The sequence below is a fragment of the Myodes glareolus genome, chromosome 27 (genome assembly GCF_982192425.1).
Source record: "Myodes glareolus chromosome 27, mMyoGla1.1, whole genome shotgun sequence".
Classification (NCBI taxonomy): domain Eukaryota; kingdom Metazoa; phylum Chordata; class Mammalia; order Rodentia; family Cricetidae; genus Myodes; species Myodes glareolus.
In genome coordinates this window covers 39,523,053-39,546,707 of record NC_142052.1, presented here as the reverse complement: position 1 = coordinate 39,546,707, position 23,655 = coordinate 39,523,053, and the positions used below count along the sequence as shown (strand labels likewise).

At 44.6% G+C, this 23,655-nt stretch overlaps 1 protein-coding gene across 3 annotated transcripts in view; it reads left to right on the top strand.

Annotated features, from left to right (window-relative positions):
- The window catches only part of Hecw2 (HECT, C2 and WW domain containing E3 ubiquitin protein ligase 2), a 337,940-nt gene that overhangs the window by 200,386 nt on the left and 113,899 nt on the right, over positions 1–23,655 (top strand). For all 3 annotated transcript variants that reach the window (XM_087902401.1, XM_087902402.1, XM_087902403.1), the window contains 3 exons: positions 11,475–11,582; positions 18,637–18,731; positions 23,180–23,255. In XM_087902401.1, the coding sequence (XP_087758527.1) occupies positions 11,475–11,582; positions 18,637–18,731; positions 23,180–23,255 (279 nt within the window). The remainder of the gene's footprint in view (positions 1–11,474; positions 11,583–18,636; positions 18,732–23,179; positions 23,256–23,655) is intronic.

The following is a 23,655-nucleotide window of genomic DNA, read 5'->3' as shown; positions in this document are numbered from 1 at the left end:
GTGGAGCATATAATGAAGCATTTATCTAATTAATCTTATCAATAAAAAAAAATCAGGAGTCAGATATCAGGGTAAGAATCTGAATGATCGGAGAAGAGGTGGTGAAGTGACCAGTGGACTATCTCCTTTTTTCCCCTCCTCCCTCCCTTCCCCCTTCCCTCTCTCCCTCTCTCTTCTCCCCTCTCTCCCTCCCTCCCTCCCCCCCTCTCTGTCACAGTTGTTCCTTGATCCAGAAGAAGCCAAGACCCTCTCTAAGCCCCACCCTACTACTTCCTGTCTCTTCTCTTCTTTCTCTCTCTCTCTCTCTCTCTCTCTCTCTCTCTCTCTCTCTCTCTCTCTCTCTCTCTCTGTCCTCAGGCCTCCAGAACCTTATGGCTAATTTTGGTAGCTCTGCCGATTATTCAAAGTAAACTTTATTGGCAGTCTCGGGAGTTTCAGAATGAGATCGAAACATCACACAACATATACGAACATAATCTTTGGAGCAAGGTCCCTATGTGGGTACTATAGTCCTTATCTTAGACCTGTTTCTTTTTTTTTTTCTTGTTTTATTTTTTTTTAATATTTATTTACTTATTATGTATACAATATCCTTTCTGCATGTATGCCTGAAGGCCAGAAGAGGTCACTAGACCTTACTACAGATGGTTGTGAGCCACCATGTGGTTGCTGGGAATTGAACTCAGGACCTTTGGAAGAGCAGGCAGTGCTCTTAACCACTGAGCCATCTCTCCAGCCCCCCTTAGACCTGTTTCTTAGCCTCCCTGGCATTACCTCGGAGAGCTGGTGGTGGTTCAATGAGCTGACAGAATTAAACCGCTGGGACAGTGCCTGGCTCCTGCCATTCTGTTTTTGTGTATCTAATTACGGCCACTTGTCCCACCAGAACAAAATCTCCACAAGAGCAGAGCCTTTTCCTTCTTTGTATCCCGTCTGAATCCTTACCACATGGAACACGGCCCGGCAGATAGTGGATCCCCAATAAGTATTTGTTGAATTAGGCTTTAACACATGTCGTTTTCTTTATCTTCTCGAGAATCGTCATTTCCTTTTGGTTTTTTGGAGTGTTAAATTGCTTAACTATCTCTGACCTGTGACTGTGTGGCCACAAATTCAAGCCTGTAGAAAAAAAAATTTTCCTGTATTTTTTAATTATTGTTTTCGTTAATATACAAAATGATGGATTATGAGGTGGATATTCTCATATGTCGTTATACTTTACCCACACTCTCTCTGAATTCTTCTTTGCTCTTTCAAACTCCTGCTGCTCTGCTTCCTTCCTTTAAATGATCTTCATCCCCCTTATGCTTCTGTGTTTCCTGTATGTGTGTATGTAAATGTACTAAACAGGGTCAGATATGTGTGTGCAAATGTATTAAATGGTTTCAGATATGTGTGTGTGAATGTACTAAACTGTGTCAGGTGTATGTGTATGAATGTATTACACAGTGTCAGATATGTGTGTATAAATGTATTAAACAGTGTCAGGTATATGTGTGCAGATGCACTGCACAGTGTCAGATAGGTATATATTTAATTGATATATAATGCTTTATTTGTTCCATATGCTGATTAAGTCTAATGTGTGAGTACTTTGTTCATCAATGTGGGGGTCCAGGCTATGCAGTCCACCACGGCAGGACAGGAATGAGTCTCGTGTCTGCAGCAGCACGAGTGTGTGGCAGCGGCTTGTTAACGCCATACGGACAAGGAAGCGAGGAGAGACTGGCTGGAAACGGCTGTGCTATAATTCCCAGGCCTTGCCCCTCACCCCACAACCAGCTTCTTCCCAGCTCTGCTTCCTGAGGGTCCACAACCTCCTTAATCAGCACCACCTCCTGGGGCCCGCTCTTCCTATGTGTGCGTCCTCAGAGGGCATTTCACATCAATGCCCAAACATAGATTCTGTGGAGAAGAGACTATTATGTACATTTCCCTTCATTTCTCACCCATAGTACCCTCTATGTGCCTCCCTCCCTCCCTCTTCCTTTATACGCTCTCCTTCCCTTTGGGCCTGATTTTGCAAACTCTAGTTCCATTAACCTGAAAGTTGTATAACTCTGTTTTCCCTCATAACTGCATAAAACTTCATGATGTACGTGCTATATTTTAATCCATCCATCCAGAGATGTCAGCTCAGCTGGTTCTGTGTACTGTGTGCAGGGGTAAGTGTGAAAGCGCAGCCATCCCGTAGCATCTTCAACTCCTCCAAGAGCATCCTCAGAAGTGGCATCGTGAGCCACGTGGACATGCTGTCTTTACGTTTTGAGGAACTTTCATCCTGGTCATAGTGACTGGACAGATTTGCCTTACTACCTATGATGGGTGAGGATGTGTTCTCCCTCCCCTTCACGTCTTCCTAAGCATTTGGTTGCATTGGGTTTTCATGGCGACAGTCGTTCTACTTGGGGTGCAGTGGAATTCAGGGTGGCTTGGATTTGCATTTTCCTGATACTAAAGATGTTATCATTCTCCCCCCAATTTATGGGCTACTTGTAATTGTTTTGTTACTTTTTAGTTGGATGATCTTTGTTGATATTTTTTTTAGAGTTCTTCATATATTCCAGATAATAATTCTATCAAGAACCCCCCCCCCCATTTTGTAGTCTCTCTTATCACCCTACTGACTGTACCCTTGGCTGTGCAGAAGCTTTTTAACTGAATGAAATCCCATTTATGGATTCTTACTATTATTCCCTGACCTATTGGAGTCTTTTGTGGTAAGTCTTGGCCCAGGCTTACGTCTTGGAATATTCCCTGTTTTTCTCTAGGAGTTCCAGAGGTCATGGTCTTAGGTTAAGGATTTTGATGCATTTTGAATTAACTATTTTTTAGAGAGTGAGAGAGATGACTCTGATTTCAGTGTTTTAGAGGCAGACATTCAGTTCTTGCAGCACCGTTTGCTGAGGGGACTCTTTTTTTTTTCCATATGTGTTTCTTACACTTTTCTCAGGAACCAAGTGGCTGTCAATGTAAGCTGTTCATTTCTAGGTCATTACCCCCATCCGTCTGCCTTGTCTGATTTTGTACCAGTAACATGCTATTTGTCTTCCTATATTTCTGTCATTCCATTTAAAATGAAGTATTGCGATACCTCCGGTGCTGCCATTTCTTCTTAGGATTGCTTTCCCTGTTTGTGGTCTTCTGTGCCACACAATGAATGTTAGCATTGGTTTTTCTAGTTCTGGGAAATGGTGCTGTTGGCTTTTATTTTTATCCTTGGGCTGGAGAGATGGCTCAGTGGTTAAGAGCACTGACTGCTCTTCCAGAGGACCCGGGTTCAGTTCCCCAGCATCCACATGGCAGCTCATGACTGTCTGAAGATCCAGTTGCAGGGGATCTGATACCTTCACACCAATGCACATAAAATAAATTTAAATAAACCATAAAAAATATTGAAAGATTTTTTTCCCTCTGATGCATTATATCACAATCACAGTTTCCTCTACTCCTCTCCTCCCAGTTTTTCCTCTCCTTCCTTCTCCCCCAGATCCGCTCCTCTTCCATTTCCCTTCAGAAAAGAACAGGCCTTCCAGGAACATCAACCAAACACAGTGTAACAAGATACAGGACCACTAGGCATAAACCCTGGTATCAGAGTTGGGCGAGGCAACCCAGTCGGAGGAAAAGGGTCCCAAGAGCAGGAAAAAGAGTCAGGGACAGCCCCACTTACACTGTTAGGGGTCCCCCCAAAAAACACCACGCTAACAATCTTAACATATGCTCAGAGGACCTAGCTCAGACCCATGCAGATTCCATGGTTGTCCTTCAGTCTCTGTGAGCCCCCATGAGCCCTGCATAGTTGATTCCGTGGGCTGTGTTCGCCCGGTGTCTTCAACTGCTCTGCCTCCTACAATTCTTCCACCCCATCTCGAAGAGGGAGGGACCTGATGAAACTCCTCCAGTGTTTGCTCTCTCCGCTTGGAATTTTATGGGGAGTTCGCTGAGTCTGAAAGGATTGCTAGGAAAAGATTATTTACCCCACTATCTATGGTGGATGTTCTTTAGAAGCAGAAACTCTCGTTCTTCCCTGTCGACCTCAGCACACAGATTAGGATTGAGGTATTTCATTATCATGATCAAAGAATCCTCTGGAAGGAAGGACCTAACGTTAGCTCTTGTGACATAGCGTCTACCAAGTCACTAACTGCCAGCCACACTTGATTTTTCAGAAGAGCATGAATTCACGTTTGTTTCACAAAGAACAAAGGTGATATCTGGAGATAGTCGCACATGGTATGATAGAGGACACAGTGTCCTGCCAACAGTCTGCTCTTGAGGGTGGTAAGAAATTTTAATCTTCAAATTTTGCCAAGAACATCTGGTTCTTTTTTATTTTACATGAAATTGCACACGACCTATTGGAAGTGACGCATTCTACTTTCACAGTGTTATCTGTTAAAAGTTTTTACAATAACCAAACAAAATGCAACTTTCCTGGCTGACACACATAAACCTTTGCTCTCCTTTCACTTGAGAAATTACCAAAGAATTTGAGTTTTGCCAGGCCTGTCGCAGACCTATAATCTCAGCCTTAGAGGGGGCGCCTGAAGGAGAGATTACAAGTTCAAGGCTGCTTAGTAAATTTAGGCTCAGCCTAGGCAGCTCAGTAAGACCCTGTTTTCGCCAAATATAAAAAGCAAAAAGAGAAGTAAAGATAGCTGTAGCTCAGGGGTAGCAAACGCAAGGTTGTGGGTTCAATCCTACCACTGAAAATGCTGGTAAATATTCAATTCTTATAAAAAATCCTTCATAACAAAGAATTCAATTGGGAAAAAAAACTTGTCAATCTTCTGCTAGAACTATTCTAAAAGTCTCTGCTAAGAATGAACTTATTGGTCAAAGTTCTGGCTAGATCCCCAGCACTGCAAAATAATGGTGATGTTAGTAGTAGTAATAAGAATAACAACCACAACAAAACGTGTTTACAATGTTTCAACGGCCTTTGCTTGAAGCGTGTCTCGTGATCTGCTTGTGTCCCAGTGTGTCCCGACCAGTCCTTAGACGACATCATGAAGCCAATTTATCTAGGAGCTTGGGAAAGAGCACGGCGGTAGGGAAAAAATGAAGCCAGAGCCGTAACTGGAGAGCAGTGGGTGGCCACGGCTTGCAGGGCATTTCAAGCCTTCATTGGAGACTTGGTATCTGGAGAGATTGCGCTGAACAGAGCAGACAGAGCTTCAACATGTCCACGTGACATCTGTGCTCAAAACCGATTCTTCCGTAAGCCAGCGCTCAACCGTGTTTCATTCTCTCATACTTTCGGCCACCACTGAAATTCCTGGGACGCGCTTGCTGAGTCCAGATGTACCTCCTCACTGATCCATCAGTGACATCCCCCACTGTCCGTCATCCTTTCATGGGCTAGCTTGAGACACACGCTTTGCTAGGAAAGAGATGGCAGGATGCTCACCTCTGCCTGGAGTGGCTACCGTTGTGCTTGTTCTGGCTGCCTGTGGTTAGGACTTGGCTCCGTTCCCTAGCATGGATCTAGTGAATCATGTCATTTATTTTGTTTGCTCCCTCCCTTATGGATGATGTCCTGTATAAGAGAGAGCAATAAAGTACCTCCTCCGACAGGTGGCATTGGGAATCAGCAGGGGCATCCCACTGTGTTCCACCCTGCCAGCACGGCCATCCTGAGCAGTAAATAGACTGTCCACCAGATATCCTTCCATAGCTGTGTTGTTTTTGTTGTTGTTACAAACGAATTATTTTAATGTGGATAGATAGATAGATGGATGGATGGATGGATGGATGGATGGATGGATGGATAGATGGATAGATGGATAGATTAGATAGATAAGTGGATGGATGGATAGATAGATAGATAGATAGATAGATAGATAGATAGATAGATAGATAGATAGATAGATAGGTAGGTAGGAAGGATGTTTGCCTACATGTATGTATATGCGACATGTACATACCTGCTTCCTGCAAAACCCATAAGAGGGTGTTAGATCTCCTAGGACATGGTTATGAGATGTTCTGTGGGCGCTGGGAATCAAAACCAGGCTCTCTAGAAGTGCTCTTAGCATTGAACTGACTCCCCAGCCCCTCCATAGTCCCGTTTATTCCAAGGGTATCCAAACCCAGAGCTTAAAGTCCTATCTTGAACTCTTAATTAGCCTGTTCCTTCTTCCCTCCCTCCCTCCCTCCCTCCCTCCCTCCTTGTTGCTGGGTTTTTTTTTTAATGATACACCATTGTCCTTTCTTACCATCTCTAGTGTGTTTCTCAGAATATTGTTCTGTCATCTAAAGTGTCCAGACAAGTAGCTCTAAGGCCACCCTGACCTAGGGGGTGAGTTTTCAGTGGGTGGCCTGAGCCCTCCGTGATCTCGGATCATGCCTGACATGTTCTTATTTTTTTTTCCATACAAAGAGGATTTTGTTGGCATCTAGGGAGGCTGGGTTTAAAAGAAAATGCTAGGTTTTCCAATCCATGAGAAAGTTTGTTGGTGGTTTCTCAGATGATGCGATAAAACTGGTGATCCATTTGGTAGATTCAAAGGGGAAGACCCCCTCCCCTCTGCTGTGGACTTCAGATCTCCGTCATCGTTGCGTGTTCCATGTCGGGGTGAGAGTCCAGCAACCCTGTGCTGCGTGTCCTCCATCACAACTGTTCAGCAGGGCCGTGCAGTCTCTGCTGAAGGTGTGAGCCTTGCCCAGACACGGAGTAGCGGCTTTCGTTCAAATCCTAACAAGGCTGAATGTCCAGTTCCTGAATGCAGCCACCTGAACCTGCTTCTCTGTGAGCCACTATGGAGTCAGAGTTGTTCTCAATTTATGTGGAAGGGGTAAATTGAAAATTATCTTATGTTTTCCTACCCCCCCCCCGCCAAATACAGAGAGGAGACAGAATTACTTTGAAATGAAAGAATATTTGCAAGCATGACTTTTCATTTTTCTGACACAGACTATCATGGGAATCTTTCTCCGTAAATTTCATGTCTATGTTTAGCTTCCCTGAGTTGGTTAGCACTATGGTGTGGTCTTTGAGGAGGTTCTTCCTGTTTGTTTTTGCTTTATCTCTAGCATCTGGTGGTAGGAGGATCTTATAGATATTCATGTAGATATAGAAACATTTCAAACTCCAAAATATCTTTGGAAATGTTTGATATAACTTATCATATTTCCTACATATCATTATAGTAAAAGATAATTTATTGTAGGTTTTCTGTAAATCCAAAGCTTATATATAGTAAAAATGAATCTTTTATAAATCACTTTCATGCCCATCTCTGTCACTGTTTTGGGGTTTTCATAGTATTTGGAGAATCGAGTTTAAAGATAGTCTTTACGATTACATACTAGCTTAATTCATTAAGTCTCTACTCCTTTGTCCTTTTGGTTTGTGCCGTAGTTTCTTCCCTAGAGAAGAAGTACATGTTCCTGGACTAAAGCAGAAATTTCATTCATGGTAGCAAGTCAAATCAGAACGAGATGAGAAGGGAACAGGGAAGGCAGTGGACAAAGAGTAAGGTGAAATCACAGAAGCTGATGCATTCCTAGGTTGAGTAGAAGGAAGAACCCTCTATGGGGAGAGGTTAAAGGTTCAGGTGAGAGAAGGTAGTGAATTTGGGGGGAATTAGATGACAACACTGTTGTCGAGGGGAGTGGAATCTTGAACAAGAAGGATGAGAGAGAGAGGATCTAGGAAAGGCAAGGGTGATCAGGCCTAATGGCTTCCATCATTTGGGTGCTATGACAGCCGTGTCTCTGGTCTGTAAGTTTGAGGGTAACTAGACAGAGAACACGGGGTCAGTGGGGTAGACTTGGAATTAGCTTTAAGAGATAGGGGAAGGAAAGTAGCCAGCTGTAAACAAAACATTTGTAATGGATTTTAAAGACGAGGCATTTTCGCTTGATCATGGGAAAAACCTGGGTTTTTAATTCCTCTATATTGCACTTGTAGAGAATTTAGAATTTTTTCCATTCTTGATTGCTATTCTCTTGGGGTGGGGACATCTTTCCATGACAGAGGATTTCCATGTGGTCGGGAATAGTGACTTGGCCTGGGTGTGTATTTCAATGAGTAAGCGCTTGCGTGGTGTTCATGAGACCCTGGGTGTAAAACTCACATGCACTGAGCTCCTCACCAACAGCTTTCCTGTTTACCCTGCATCTCGTCATATGTGTAATGTCTGTGTTCTTTCTACCCTGCATCTCATCATACATGGGATGTCTGTATTCTTTTAAGCCTGAACACTCATGTACGGTGTTAAGCACTGGCATCTAAGAGACCCGTCTTTCCTCCACATCCCTAACAGTACCCTTTATTTCCGTGTTTCCTTCCGGCCCACATTCCATGGACGACAAAACACATGAGGCCATTCTTTGCGACCATGCCTTACTTGCTTGGCAGGATGACCGCCTGCACACAACGTGATTTCGTTCTTTGCGACTTAACAAAGCTCCGCTGTGTATCTCCACCGCATTTTTTATTCAGCCATCTGTGGATGGGCACCGAGGCCAATGCCATGGCTTGTCTAAGGTGCTTCAGTGGACACAAGCGCGTGGGTATATTTAGTGAACGCTAACCCTGGTTCTTGTGAGTATATATGTTCAGAAGTAGTATAGTTAGATCATTTGGTAGTTCTGTTCTTAGGAACCCTCCATTCTGATTTCTTTGCTGCTTGGGATTGTTTACATTCCCATCAACACCCTTCTCCCCACGTCCTCACCAGTGTCTGCTTTTCTGGAGACGGTCATTCTGACTGGTGAGACAGGATCTCCATGTACTTTTAGTTTGCATTCCCTTCAGTGATAAAGACAATATGCATTTTCATGTATTTATTAGCTACCCAATGGCATTTTCTATATGGAGTATGAACCATTAACGTCAGAGATAATATGATTTCTTATAGTCTGCTTGACCTGGGGGATGCCTGACCTGCCTGTAGTCTACCGTGCCTCTTTTTCTCCTCCTGAGACTGACCTCACTGTGCATGTGACTGGGGCAAGAGCTGCCCACCCCGGGTCTCTGTCCCTGCCTCTTCTAAGAATAGATAAAGGATTATGTAACACCTCTGAGAGTCCCCTGGTCCTGGAGAGCCAAGCCCTTAGAATGGTTCTCCTCGTTCCAGTGCTGTCTGGTCTGCTTTGCTGATGTTGTGTGGTGCAGCCCGTACTGAGTTGACTTTAACTGGTTGCTTGCGAAGAAAGATCTCGGTGGGACCAGAAGGGCAGATGCCCTTACAGAAACACAGCTTCCTCATGGGCACGTTATAGTCAGAGCAATCCTGAGCCGACTGCTTGCTTCTGGTTTTAGCCACACTGTTGCTCTGTGTGCCCTCCCCTCTGCCTTCCTGGGGTCAAAGGTAACAGCCAAATTATTTTTAGGAACTCACTCATGTGCGCTGTTGCCCTTCTCGGGTCATTTTGGTTGTTGCTCTTCTTCTGAGACAGGACTGTGCTATAGCAAGGCTAGCCTGATAATTAATTATATTCCTCCTGCCTCAGCCTCCCAAGTGCTGGGGTTATAGGCATGCACCTCCACTCTCAGCTACTAGTTACTTATTTTAAAGAAGTTTTTTGAGCCAGCAGACTCTTGCTACTTCTTGTCCCTCTATGTTTTCCAAGGAAATAAGAGTTGAGGTGAATTTGTTTGCAAAAGTTTGAGAATTCCTCTCCCCATCTAGGCAGCTCTGATTGTGCAAAAAGTAAGCGAAGGAACTGCCCTTTGTAGCCTACAGTATTAATGCAAGCCCGTGATTCCTGGGCAGGCTGGTAATGATGAGCCTAAATCCCTAGTGGGTCTTACGGTGTACGTACCCATCAGGAATAGCGTTCATGCGCAGTGAACAGATACGACGGCGGTGGTGTCTTAGCCAGACAGAAGCACACTTATTCCCAAGTAGCCGGGAGCCTAAGTACAGATGGTTTCAGAACCCTACAGACTATCACAGCTGCTTCTCATATTCCTTGCTCTGCCCCCTTAATTTGCGGCTCTCAGCAAAGAAAATTGCAGCGGGGAAAAAAAAACGAACAAAAAGATGCTGAACCCATCCCCACCCACTTTAAACCAGAATAATCTTATCTGAAGTCCCCCCAACCCCAGTAAACTCTCAACTTAAATCTTACTGGCCACAATGCAGCTTTGTTTAGCTGCAAAAGACTGGGGCGGGGGGGGGGGGCGAGTCTTTTGGAGCAGGCGCAACTGTTGCCTTGAACACAATTGTAATTAAGTTGGCCAAGAACTTCAGTGACCAGGCAGCACCGTATACACCTTTTAAATCCAGTGCATAATGGTTGCCTGAGGGTCTTCTAGGCAGACGTCCTGAGTGCGTTCTGCAAAGGAGTAGGTTGTCTGGTAGACGGTCCAGGAGAGCAGGTGACGTCACCAATGGGTCATGCTTTTCAGTGCTTAGGAACTGCGGTCTTGCTTGACCTTCCATACTAAGGAATCATTGCTTTATCGTGTGATAACCGCGAATGACAGGGAAAGACCAGCCCGCTCAGAGATCCGTGGCTTCTAGAACCCTGAACCCCAGCCCGCCATGAACACTGATAGCGAGCTTCCTGAGCCCCCAATCCTGGCCCGTTTTCTGCTTCTTCCCAGTTCAGAAGAGGGCTGTTTTCCCATGTAGGACCACGCCTTTGTGTTCTGAATCATTTCTCCATCTCCCCATCTTTATTGGAGGTGGTGCTCGACCCCTGCCTGCTTTGCCCCACGTGACTTGGAAAGCCAATGCCACTGTATCGTTTCCAATCAAAAGACCAAGTTTCAAGCCAGTATACTGTAAACAATGTATCTGTCCCTCCTTTTGGCTCTCCTCATGGCAGGGCAGAGTCAGAGGCAATCAGAGCGTCTCCTAAGCACAAACACATTGGCTTTTACCTCAGGAGGTGAGGGGAGTGTTACCGCTTCTGGGCGGTGTGAGGAAAGCCTGGGAAATGTTGTCCTCTGGGACACCGTTGTTTCTATCTTTCTTCTACACCACAGTGAAGACTTTGCCTGTTACTGTTGCCACCTTTGTCCTGGAAGACATGATGACATCATAGACCTCTTAACACTGGTCGGGCAGCTCTGCTACTGCCTGGCTCAGCTGCTGTCCCTGGGTCCTTCATTCATCCACCATGAGTTCTGTTGCGTTCTCCCAATTCAGCTCGCTTCCTACCTTTGAGAAAGGTTCTGTAGATGAATTTTACCCCAACCCCTTCTTGCAAACCAGCTCAGCACTGAAGCAGCAGTAACTTAACCCTTTGTTCCCTGCAAGATTATCTTTTGGCAACACCCTGGCCAGACCAGAAGGAGCCGTCAACTTTCCTGTTATACCTCCAGTTTCCAATAGATGCGAAAGCGGGAACTCAGATGGGCTAGGAGGTAGCCATTAGAAACAGCGGCCACTGGTGTCTGCCCTCTTTATTACCTTCTTTCTACTTATTTTAGAATGTGTGCTGATCTTTGAGGTAAGAGGTGATGGGTTGTAATTAAGCTAAAAGTGTTTCTTTGGGGTTTTTTTTGCCAGATGAGAATTCTCCAGCCAACTTCTGGGATTCTAAAAACAGGGGCGTCACTGGAACCCAAAAGGGACAAATTGTCTGGAGGATTGAGCCTGGACCCTACTTCATGGAACGTAAGTAATTGACAAGCATGGTAATCTTAAAATTGAGCAATATGGGGGGGGGGGAATTGAGCAATATGCATATTACTCAGTCATATCTGAATGTTATTTTTAAAGGTTTTGGCTCTTATTCATATGTTTCTATCATGAAGCCCCATATTAGAAGATATTTTGCTTTAGAAAATGCTCATCGGAGATTGAATATTTAATACTGGGCAGTTAATGGTGACTTCATTGATTTTAGGAATCAGAAAGGATAGTTCGATGTTTTGATTGACCTATGAATTTTGTTTGCTTTGAATATTCCTCATTTCTTACCAGCAAATGGTTACCTTTTGCGTGTAGGTCAACGGAGGATGGGTAAGGTAGTCTGTGCCACCTTCAACGTCAAATGCTAATAATCAGAAATTGGATGCAGAGAATCAATCATTATCCATTGTATGTGTTGTATGTGTGAATACAGATGCTAATATCGTACATAGTTCATTTGAGATACTGCGCCTGTTGGTTTTTAGTAAATGTGACAGGGTATGTGTTTATATTCACTACTAATATTCCTGAGGATGCAGGGATTTTCAGGATATTTCATGGAATGGTAAGAAAACAGGTGAATAAAATAGGATTGGTGATTTGCTAGTTTACCAGTCAGTCCAGGTTAATTCCGATATCTTCAGAAATTTTCTTTCTTTAACAGATGGAAAAGCATGGGCTTTTGAGACTTTTTTTTATTAACACTGAGCTCCAAGAATGAAAATTTCTACATGTAAAGGATTTATTGTAAGAGATCCTATGAATACTCGAAATAACAGGACTTATCAAGGCAAAATATCCAGTGCCATTTGAACAGATGAGAACTTGATGCAAACGTCTTTAGTGAGGTTTCTGAAACATCTGTAGCATCAAAAGTTAATTTAGAAGATTAGCGTCTCGGGCCGTCATCAGTATGAACGGTATCGGGTAGCTTCTTCCCGTGTCCTCTCTAGTGGGGCAATGCTTCTGCCCGGTAAGCTGTGTCCTGCCCCATAGTCCGATGCTCTTGTCGTCTTGTCTGTTGAAGCCTTGTCAATACAGGAAGCACAGCTGTGACCCCAAAGGGATAAAAGATAGTTTATTCTGGAGGCCAATGTGGATAGTTTATTCTGGAGGCCAATGTGGATAGTTTATTCTGGAGGCCAATGTGGATAGTTTATTCTGGAGGCCAATGTGGATAGTTTATTCTGGAGGCCAATGTGGATAGTTTATTCTGGAGGCCAATGTGGATAGTTTATTCTGGAGGCCAATGTGGATAGTTTATTCTGGAGGCCAATGTGGATAGTTTATTCTGGAGGCCAATGTGGATAGTTTATTCTGGAGGCCAATGTGGATAGTTTATTCTGGAGGCCAATGTGGATAGTTTATTCTGGAGGCCAATGTGGATAGTTTATTCTGGAGGCCAATGTGGATAGTTTATTCTGGAGGCCAATGTGGTGGACCGTGGCCCTGGCGCCCAGATTCAGAGTGGCCCAAATTTCATGTTCCAACATCGTAATTATGAAATTTTATCATAACAGAATGAAGAAAACCATAACCAAAACACCTTCCTTCCTTCCTTCCTTCCTTCATTTATTCCTTTTTTTCTTTGATTGAAAATAGATTTTTCCCATATAATAGATCCTGATTTTGATTTCTTCTTCTTCTACTCTTTCCAGTCCCTCCCCCACCTCCCCTTCTATCCAGATCCACCCCCTTTCTGTCTCTCGTTAGAAAACCAACAAGCTTCCATGAAATAATAATAAAATATACAATTTATATAGTATTATAGGATAAAGCAAAAACTAACACATCAGAATTGGACAGAACAAAAAAAAAAAGAAGAAGAAGAAGGAAAAGGGCCCAGGAAAATGCATAAGAAACAGACATAGAACTGGGCGGTGGTGGTGCATTCCCTTAATCCCAGCACTTGGGAGACAGAGGCAGGCAGATCTCTGTGAGTTTGAGACCAGTCAGGTCTACAAGAGCTAGTTCCAGGACAGCTAGGGCTGTTACACAGAGAAACCCTGTCTCAGGAGAAAAAAAAAAGGAAACAGACATAGACTCATTTTCACATTCAGGCATCCCATAAAAACACTAACTGGAAGCCATAATGTATATGCTAGGAAAGAAAAAAAATAAGTGAATGAAATTAAAATAAAATGTATGGTAAAATTAAAATCAAACAAACCAAATGTCATAAAGCCCAGGCATGACGTAGTGAGACAAGGAACCTCCAAAGACACTGTCCATCCCATTTCTGCCGGCTGTCCTCTGCGGGGCATGCAGCCTGCTCTTAAGGGAAGTTTGTTTCCTCCGTTTTTGGGTAAAGTGCTGAACTCATCACATGACAGGAACATGGAGCACTCTCTGGGCCTGGGGTACTGGGCTTTCTATGGAAAGTGGAGAATATGAGAACATAGGGGAAAACCCAACCAAAGCCGGTTTTGCTTCTAGCACGGTTCTTTCCTTAAAAGGATCCCACGGTTTAAGAAATTGATTAGGTGAACAGTATTGCCAACTAAATGCCAGGGAAGAGGTAAAATCGCTTTCCTGTTGGCGCCTGAATGCTGGAGACCATGCTTGGTGCTTACCTGGAGCCTGGGGGCAGGATCTCTATCACAAGGCAATCTGGTCTGAGGAAAATTGAAAGCCCGTTTTTAGCATCTTTTCTCTTAGAGATCCATAATGCCCTGAGTGTTGAGGCTGTCTCAGATAGTAAATATAGCAATTATAATATACCACATATTATATTAATATAATTAATATTATTATATTATAGTATATATTATATAATTATAACATACTTATCTGCAGACCTTATCCCGCTGTTTAATAGAAACGGGCTTGGATCTTGACGCCGGGCTAGAGAAGGCAGAATAGGTTTCCACCTGTTCATCATTCCTTTTCTCTTGTATAAACCCAGGACGGTGGAACTGAAACTCTCCTGTGTGCTTAAGAGCTGGGATATTAGTCCACGTTACGTCTAGACAGAGCATCATGACTTCAGAAAAGTCAGAAAGATGCAACTCCCAAGATGCTCCGGTCCACGGAGGTTAAGACAAGGCATCAAACAAATGGAGTGTTTATCTCTGAGCGTAGAAGTCAAGGGTGTCCTTTTAATGTCTTCTTGAGCCGGTGTCTGACTTGGACCATCTTAAGAGAGCTTCTCATCATTAATGTGATCTTGCTTGGCTCCTTAGAGCTAATGGCACGGAGTCTTGGGGGAAAAGTGATTAAGCCATTTAGATAGCTTCTAAAACTTCTGGATATTGTCAGCCTCTGGCCTAGAAAATATAATATTCAAGGTTTCTCTTTCATCTTAAGAAATAAATTAGTTTTTGCCTTTAGCTTATTGGAAATCCAAACAAGGTAAGATTCTTTGAAAACTGATCTGTTAAGTCGGTCCGGGTTGTCTGGTAAACTCCGGAAGATGCAGATATCCCAGGCTTATACTATTACAGCCTACTTGAAATGGCTCTAAAGGAAAAACAAAATGGATTTAATTCTTGATAGATGACCTTGGGCATCAGCACCATGGATATTTACTTGTTTTTAGGATGGTAAGCAGAGGCTGGGGACCCAGTTCAGTATTAACTGCTGGCAGGGTAAGCAAGAGTAGTCTAGCTTGAATCCCTGTTACCTACACAAAATACCAGGCTCCGCAGTGCTTGTCTGTAACCCAGCACTGGGTACCCGGAGGGATGGCAGGCACATTGGGCGTCTCTAGAGTTCACTGCCTCACAGGGAAGCCCAGTCAGTGAGCACCAGGTTCAGTAAGAGACCCTATCTCTAAAGATAAGGTGGGTATTGGACCTCTAACTTTGCCACTCGTATGCAAACCCATAAGTATATACAGGTGTATGCCACACACACACACACACACAAAAACGAAAGCCAGAAAGGGGGTTGCTATACAGGTCGTCAGCTACCTTTCAAGTGAGCTCCTTGCCTCCGGGGAGTGGCTTGCAGCAACACAGTGGCCTGCCTTTGCAGGCTGTATTCTTCAGTTTCAAGTTTACAGGGTTTCAACAGCTGTCCTGGCATGCCAAGGTGTTTATTTGATTCAATGTAGCCTTTCATAAGTGTGGTTCTTCTTTTAGTCATTCATACTTAGGTGGGGTTTCTCTGCCTTTTTTTTTCCTTCCTTCTATGCATCTGTTCATCTCCCCCATCATTGTGAAATAGCTATCGATCGCCAACTTGGAGACACTATTTTAGCTCTGCCCACTAATCTGGGACCAACGAGTGAACCTGGAAATGCTGTACATTGAATTGCTTTGTGGTTGTTAAGGCAAAAAAAAAAACAAAAAACAAAAAACCCAAAGCAGCCTCAACATGTAGATGGTATGTAGGTAGGTAGTATGCATGACAGTCATACCCATGAGTCCTGGGGCTTAAGTACCTTTGATAAATACGTGTTGTTTTCAGCCCCTTCTCACTGACCCGTAAACATGATCTTGCTGCTTGGAGACTAGGAACTTTCTACTGTCATTCCTCTCCCACTGTGTGTTGGCTTCAGCGCTCATCCCGTAAGATTTCTGCCATATCTACGGCGATACCGTCCGCCAAGGAAGTTTTTCCCACTGCACAGCCCCTTATTAAATATAAGATAAATATAAATGCTTTGCAGCAACGTGGAAATGGCAAGTGATCATGCTACTGGGGGTTGTGGGTAAATCGCTTCAGAAGTGTGAAGCTGAAAGTGAGCTCTTCCTCCACTTGGATCCTCTGAATGTAAAGGCAATGCATGGGATCGTTTCATGACCGCTTACAGGGCAATGGTGAGAATTATGTAGTAGGGTAGATGAAATGATACGACATTTCCTCTTACCATTAGAGAGGACGTGTTGCGTACCAGATTTCCGTGATATTTCACTTCATTTTAGTGACACGGAAATGACGGGAGAAAGAAGGACGTTCACATTTCACCAGTCCTTGTGGTTAAGTTTTACATCCAACTTCCAGAACCAAAATTCCGACTTCCTAAATGACAACAACCTGTGAGGGGTTCCCTAAGCTAGCAGTGTCGCTGGGGAAGGTGAGGGACGAGATCAAAGTCTCTGAGGTAAACCCCTCGCTTGTGGGGCGGACTGTGGAATACTTTCTCAGAGAAAGCACCCAGCGTCATCGTATATACCTAGGGTTGGCATGGCCTGGTTGATTGCTTTTAATAGATAATTTATGAAAAGCCTGTGATTGTTAAACTGTGTAAAAATCAGAAATAACTCTCCGACGTCATATCAATAACCCATCTCCTTGCTCTGGCAGCAACTCGTGGCTAATTGCACATCATTTATCTAGAAGTATGTTATTCCCATATCAACCAGACATGCGCTTCTGCAAACCCTGCTCTCACTCTGCCTCCTGGCTACTCTTGAGTCCCGACTCTCCTCCTTAGACCTGCTTGTCCTGAGACTCCACTGTGTCCTTACTAATCTCCTCCTGGTCGCCATGCCCTTCCTTGCGATGCCTTTCCTCCTCCGTGTTTTCCTTTAGCGGTTTGCCAGGCCTGGAATTGTCATCTTAGCAATAAAACTGTAAAATGCCTGCTCGGCCAGGAGACAGTCCGGGAGTCCCTTGCACTCTCTGGCGCAGTGGTGGGCAGGTGTATTGCTAGATGCCTAGTGAAGCCTTTTGATTGGTGGTGCTAAATTGTTGGGTTTTAGCTCATTCAGGAACTTTTCTAGGGTTTAACATTGTTCAGTGACAAGAAGAGTGTGGCAATATAAATACCCAGAGGATAATTGTATCGTTCTCTTAAAGTAAGCAAGCCAAATACTTCCCAGGATGCCCTTTGGCATGGTCAGGCAAGGCCATGATAAGTTAAAAGTTAATATACTTGGGAAAATATGTTGGTTGAACAGCCCCATTTTTACAATCTGCTGACCCAGTTGAGAAGAACTCCCTCTGTAGACCAGAACTGCCCCCTCCGTGGCCTGTCCAGCCTGTCTAGAGCCCCATTGCCTCTATAGAAGGATCCCTGAGGAAAAATAACTCTCATGGTCATTCAGGCCTCAGGAAACGGAGGAATTCCCATGACTCTCGGTTCTATTGAAACCCTTTCCACTTCATGCTTTTGGAAGCTGGTTGCTTTCTGCAAACTCTAATAGGTATATGCATTGCTTTTTCTCAAGGTCATCTGTTTGAATCCATTCATAAGACATGTGAGTTTCTATATGCTCATCTCTGTGGGGCTGGTTCCCAAATTGGAACCCCATGTAGAAGTCCGCTTAAGTTACTTGGAAAGTTAAAGTCATGTGGGTTCCTAGAGAATCCACCCAGCCTATTCTTTGTCAGACTGAGTTGCTTTTTGCATTTCTAGTAGTAGCTATGCTCTGTTCGTACTGAAGAGGTTGAAAGTAAAATCCGTGGACTGCGTGGATGGCTTCCAGGAAATCTCAACAGGTCACCCGTCACCCAGAGCAGGCTGGAGTCGGGGTGGGATGGCAACAGTGAGCCATGTCACTGCCTGGCACATGGCGAAAGTCGCTGGGCACGTTCTTCTCTTTCCGCTCTACAGAGTGTATGCAGTATGTTGTTTGCCCAATACATTAGCGATGATCTTAGGAAGTTTCCACAAAGTAGACAAACCCGGGCTTGGTGGCACAGGTCTGTAACCCTCGCTCTTGAGAGGCTGAGGTAAGAAGACTCAGGGCCATCTTGCACTACTGAGTGAGCTTCAGACTAGCTTAGGTGGCGTATTAAGACCCTGTGAGCCGGGCTGTGGTGGCTCACGCCTTTAATCCCAGCACTCAGGAGGCAGAGGCAGGCGGATCTCTGTGAGTTCGAGGCCAGCCTGGTCTACAAGAGTTAGTTCCAGGACAGGCTCCAAAGCCACAGAGAAACCCTGTCTCAAAATAACCAAAAGAAAAAAAAAAAGACCCTGTGAAACGTAAGGCAATAGAAAAAAGTCAATAAGCAAAACTCACCAGGAACTGGTCAAAATCAGTTATTGCTGGTCTACAAAGAAGGAATTGCATTCAGAAAGGATTGCCTGAGAGGGATGCGGCATTTTCTCAGTAGATTCAGCTGTCTCTCTCCCATTGCTTTGCAGCGGAGATCAAAATCTGTTTCAAGTACTACCATGGCATTAGCGGAGCCCTGCGAGCCACAACCCCCTGTATTACTGTGAAGAACCCGGCTGTGATGGTGAGTCCCCTCATGGCTGGCTTCCTCCTGGAGCCCATTAAGAGTTCTATTTTTGCCTGGGCAGCCCCGTCAGGGTCACAGGGAACAATGAAAAGGAAACACACGACAGTGTGTTTCAGGAAAGGGAACGCGGTAAAGGCCGCCACCACGGCCATATCTGCGATACCAATCAGTGGAAAAACACTTGCGACGTAGCTGTCCCATGTATCAATAGCTCTTCGAGGGAACACGGTGACCCATGGTGTTCTATCGTGAAGGCTTTTACACGTGGACAGTAGGAAATGGCGGTACTGTATCTCGGGTGGGTTTCCATGCATTCAGTGTGTAAAGGGGGAAGGAGCCCAGCGTGATCATAGGCATTCTACTTGCCTGTCACCTGAAGAGTGTGTGTGATGTGGTCATATATGGGTGCTTTCCTCAGAGGTCACAGTGTGTGATGTGGTCATATATGTATGGGTGCTTTCCTCGGAGGTCACGGTGTGTGACAGAGTCATATATGGGCGCTTTCGTCAAAGGTCCGAGTTTAAATTTCTCAACGAGTGCTGAGTGGGAATTCTACTGTTTGGTAAAATATGGCCGCTCTGGGAGCCAACTTCTTCATCGAGCCCTCAGGTGAAGGGTAGTCATTGCTTCTGCAATTTTCTGACTTTTTTCTCTTGGCAGGTCAGCTTAAAAAAAATCTAGAGTTCTCAAAATTGTGTTGTTGATGATTTAGGAAGAGTCACAGGCTCTGCCATATGGGAATCCTTGCAGTTTTTGTCATTAGTAAAACTAAGAGTATAGCCAGGTTGTGGTGACGCATACCTTTAATCCCAGCACTTGGAAGGCAGAGGCAGGCAGATCTCTGTGAGTTCGAGGCCAGCCTGGTCTACAGAGTAAATTCCAGGATAGCTTTTATACAGAGAAACTCTATCTCAAAGAACAACAACAAAATATATTATAAAGGTCTAGGGGAAAAAATTTAACTCCTATGATGTGTGTGTGTGTGTGTGTGTGTGTGTGCGCGCGCGCACGCGCGCGCTTTTATATATGGTTGCTATTTTGGAAATAGACAGGGGCCAGGTTCAACCCCCTAATCCAGGAGGAAGTCCCTATAGATGACATTTTGGAGTTGTCCAGCCTCGCTTTGTGCTGTCTTTGATGGTGCCCATGCCTCTGATTCAGCCAGTCCTTTCCTTTTGCTCAATAGTCAGACATTCCCAGTGGGCGTGTCTGCGTGCCCAGCCTCCTGCTCTGAATCAGATGGCAAGGAGAATGAGATTGTTGCTCTCGCTGCTGTCACGAGGGAGAGCGACATCGATCAGACCCCTGTCGTGACCATTGTGTGAGTTGAGAGAAGTGGACCTGTGACAGTGTGCAGCAGCAGGGTCTGTCAGGACCAGGAACGCTCTGAATAAGGGTGACCTGAATGATGGTACTTGGGTGAAGAGGGAAAGAAAAAGAAACAGATCAGAGAAATGTGGAAAAAGTGGAAAAATGGTCAGGATCTCTGGTTAGAATTACACTTCAATCTCTATGATTGTAAGCCTAGCGTAGAATATAGGAAGTGTGCATTACTGCCTAAGACTTTGTGGATCACAAAGAGGTTGATAGCTCTTGACTACACAATCTCCTAGGTCAGTGTAACACTGGCCTATAGTCTTCCTTGTCTTTAATATGGTAAAATAAAAAGCTACAGACCGACAAGAGTAAAGCTACTCAAACCTCTGGGTGAAATGAGAAAACAAAACGAAAGCCAGCTCTTCCTGAGTTCAGAGTCATTTAGACCAGCAATGGCGCGGTCTAACTACCGCTAAAGGCGGCGGGAATGTCTAGCGCACTGCCCGCTTAATGCACTGCCGTGACTCTCCAGTGAGGTGACCCTGCCCCAGCCTGCAGTTCGGGATGACTTCAGAGTTCTTGTGCAGACAACAGCACCACAATCACGAGACAGCGTTTGGATTGAAAACCTCATTAATGGAAATGGTGGTCAGTAGATTTCTGAATTATCTACAAGGACTTGGATCTGGATTCTTGGGTCTGACCTGTTGCAAGGAGGAGGCTGCTTGTTCGTCCTGGCTGCCCAGAACCAAAATAATCTCACAGAAACTGTATAAATTTAATCACTGCTTGGCCCATTAGCTCTAGCTTCTTATTGGCTAACTCTTACATCTTAATTTAACTCATCTCCATTCATCTGTGTATTGCCACGTGGCAGTGGCTTACCCACAAAGTTTTGGCATATCTGACTCTGGCAGCGGCTCCATGGTGTCTCTCCTGCCTTCCTTCTCCCAGCATTCAGTCTAGTTTTCCCCACTGTCAGGGTCCGTATGCCCCAACATAGAAACTATTTTTCCTAACTGTACCTGTCCTGAGGTGTGTGAAATAATGAGACGCAGTTCACACAGCAATATGGGAAGGGCATCTCAGGCTTCATCCATTCCTGAAGATCTACCTTTTATCCCCCAGGTAAACCAAGGTGGAAACTCATTAATATTCTCTTTGGGGGGATGCGGGACTACCGAAACACCTGCAACTTAATTCACCAGCTTGGGATCAACACCTCTCCCAGGGCGATCTACATATTAACAAAAGAGAAGGAGTGATACATCCTGGCCTTTGTCACGTGGCTAGCTTGTTTGGCAGGATTGCAGCTGCCTTGGAAATTAAGTATGGTCAGAGAGCCTGGCTGCAAATATCTTGTATGAAATATGGGCCTACACCCCACCTACCTAAGTTCTGCCCTATCAACAGGCCAAGGCAGTTTCTTTATTCATTAACCAATAAAAGTAACACAGAGACAGAAGGAACTCCCACACTACTGACCTCCTCTGGGGAGGTCAGCACGTCGCTGCTGTGGCAGTATGGTGGTCCCACACCATGTATACATGGAGTCCACACCATGTATTTAACTATTGTAAGCAGCAACACTGATGCCCGCAGTGCTTGCTTAGTGTGACTATTCCATGCCTGGTGCAAAGAATAGAGCCGAGGAAGACAGCTGAGACTCTTCGTAGGTCAGGAAATGAGCCACTGTACTAATCCTCATGATCTCCTCCTTCACATAATCCTCTGGCCATGAATCAAGGATGAAAACCCCCGCCTCCCCTGTCATTTGTGTGTTGACGTTGACATCATCGCCATCATCAGAACGTACAGTGAGATGTGTGTCGGACAGAGCCTTGCTTCAGGAAACCCTTCAGCTGCTGGGCGGGCTCTGGTTGAGAGTGTCGCCTCCGCCTCCGGGCTTCCTGGAATGGATCTACGGAGAGCATCTATTTAAAAACCTCCCTCTGGTTGCTGATGCAGACGTGTTTATTACAATGAATGGCCCTGTGTTCCAGGACAATGCTTGGCCTTCCTGGTGCGATAAAGCTGTATTCTCTTGAGTCTTAATTCAGATGAGCATTTTGCCGGAGAGGTGGCGCAGGCTCTCTATGAATTCTTTGGTAATTGTTTTTAGATTAGTCTTTTATCACATGATGAATTAAGTTTTTAGAATGAAGATTGCAGGGGTCTTCTCTTGTTCCTTGTTTAATTTGTTCATAAGCCTGGTGTTGTGGCGGTAAATGCCTCTATTCCTAGCACTTGACGGGGCGACTGAGGCAGTGAATTGTAACCTGGCTACATAGGAAGAAAGACAGTGTCGGGTGAGGGGGGTGGGGAGGGCAGAAGAAGGGAAGGGAAGAGGTAATTTTAAGGCAATCCATTCATCTTTTTGGCCACAAATAACTGAGCACAAGCAAGTGCCTGGTTAGACACACATGTTCTATTTCTGGAGGGACGTGTCTTACCGAGTAGTCAGTGTGTTCTGCTCAAGGCAAGGCCCTGTTTTGTGGACAGAGGCAGCTGGCCTCAACTTTGTGATTCTCCTGCCTCATCCTCCTGAGTGCTGGGCGTATAAGAATGTATACCATAAACAACTATATTCGTATTAATTCGTAAACAGAACTTACAGTAGATAGAGTAGGCTGTTATATTAAGAAAGATTTCGCCAGGTGATGGTGGTGCACGCCTTTAATCCCAGCACTTCGGAGACAAAGGCAGGTGGATGTTTGTGAGTTTGAGGCCAGCTGTCTCTGGGCTACAAGAGCTAGTTTCAGGACAGGCCCAAAGCTACAGGGAAAACCTGTCTCGAAAAACCGAAAGAAAAAGAAAGAGAGACAGAGAGAGAGAGAGAGAGAGAGAGAGAGAGAGAGAGAGAGAGAGAGAGAGAGAAAGGAAAGAATTCAAAGTTTGTATTTTTTTAAATGGGGTAAAGATCAACTTTAAATATAAAGCTTTGATCCCATATTTTGGAATCAATATTTGCCTATCTAAGATTTGAAATTTTGAAGACATGCACTATAATGCATTTTGATATTAAAAAATATCATTGTATATCCAAACACATAAAGTTTCACAAAGTTCCCTGGACCGTTCGATAGCGTGATCCCCGTATGAAATTACACACCCATTTTTCTCCTCAGATGGGGGCGGAAGGCATGGAAGGGGGTGCTTCCGGAAGTCTGCACTCTCGGAAGCTCGTCAGCTTCACCTTGTCAGGTAAGTGTCTGAGTGCGGCCTCCAGTCTGAGGACACACGGCATCAGTGGAAGGCATGGTCATTTCTTTGTACAACATCATAGATGACCTGTAAACCATGTTATTTTGAGTTGTTTTGCTCAGACTTCTGGAAAGTCACGTATGTATCTGACCATGATAAGATTAGGTGATGATTATGTTCAGAAAGTGCTCTTTTTAGCAAGTTTTCTCACAAAAGCAAGACTGTGTGAGTATGTGAGGTTGTTGACAGCGTGTGTGAATGGTTAAATAACTCTTTCAAGGAACTTTGGGGATTTGAAATCACAGGTGCTTACTTCATCTAGAGAAAGAAAAAGTTTGAAGCAAAAACATGAAAGACATGCCTTTTTCTGTGAGGGTTACACATAAAGCAGATGGCTGTT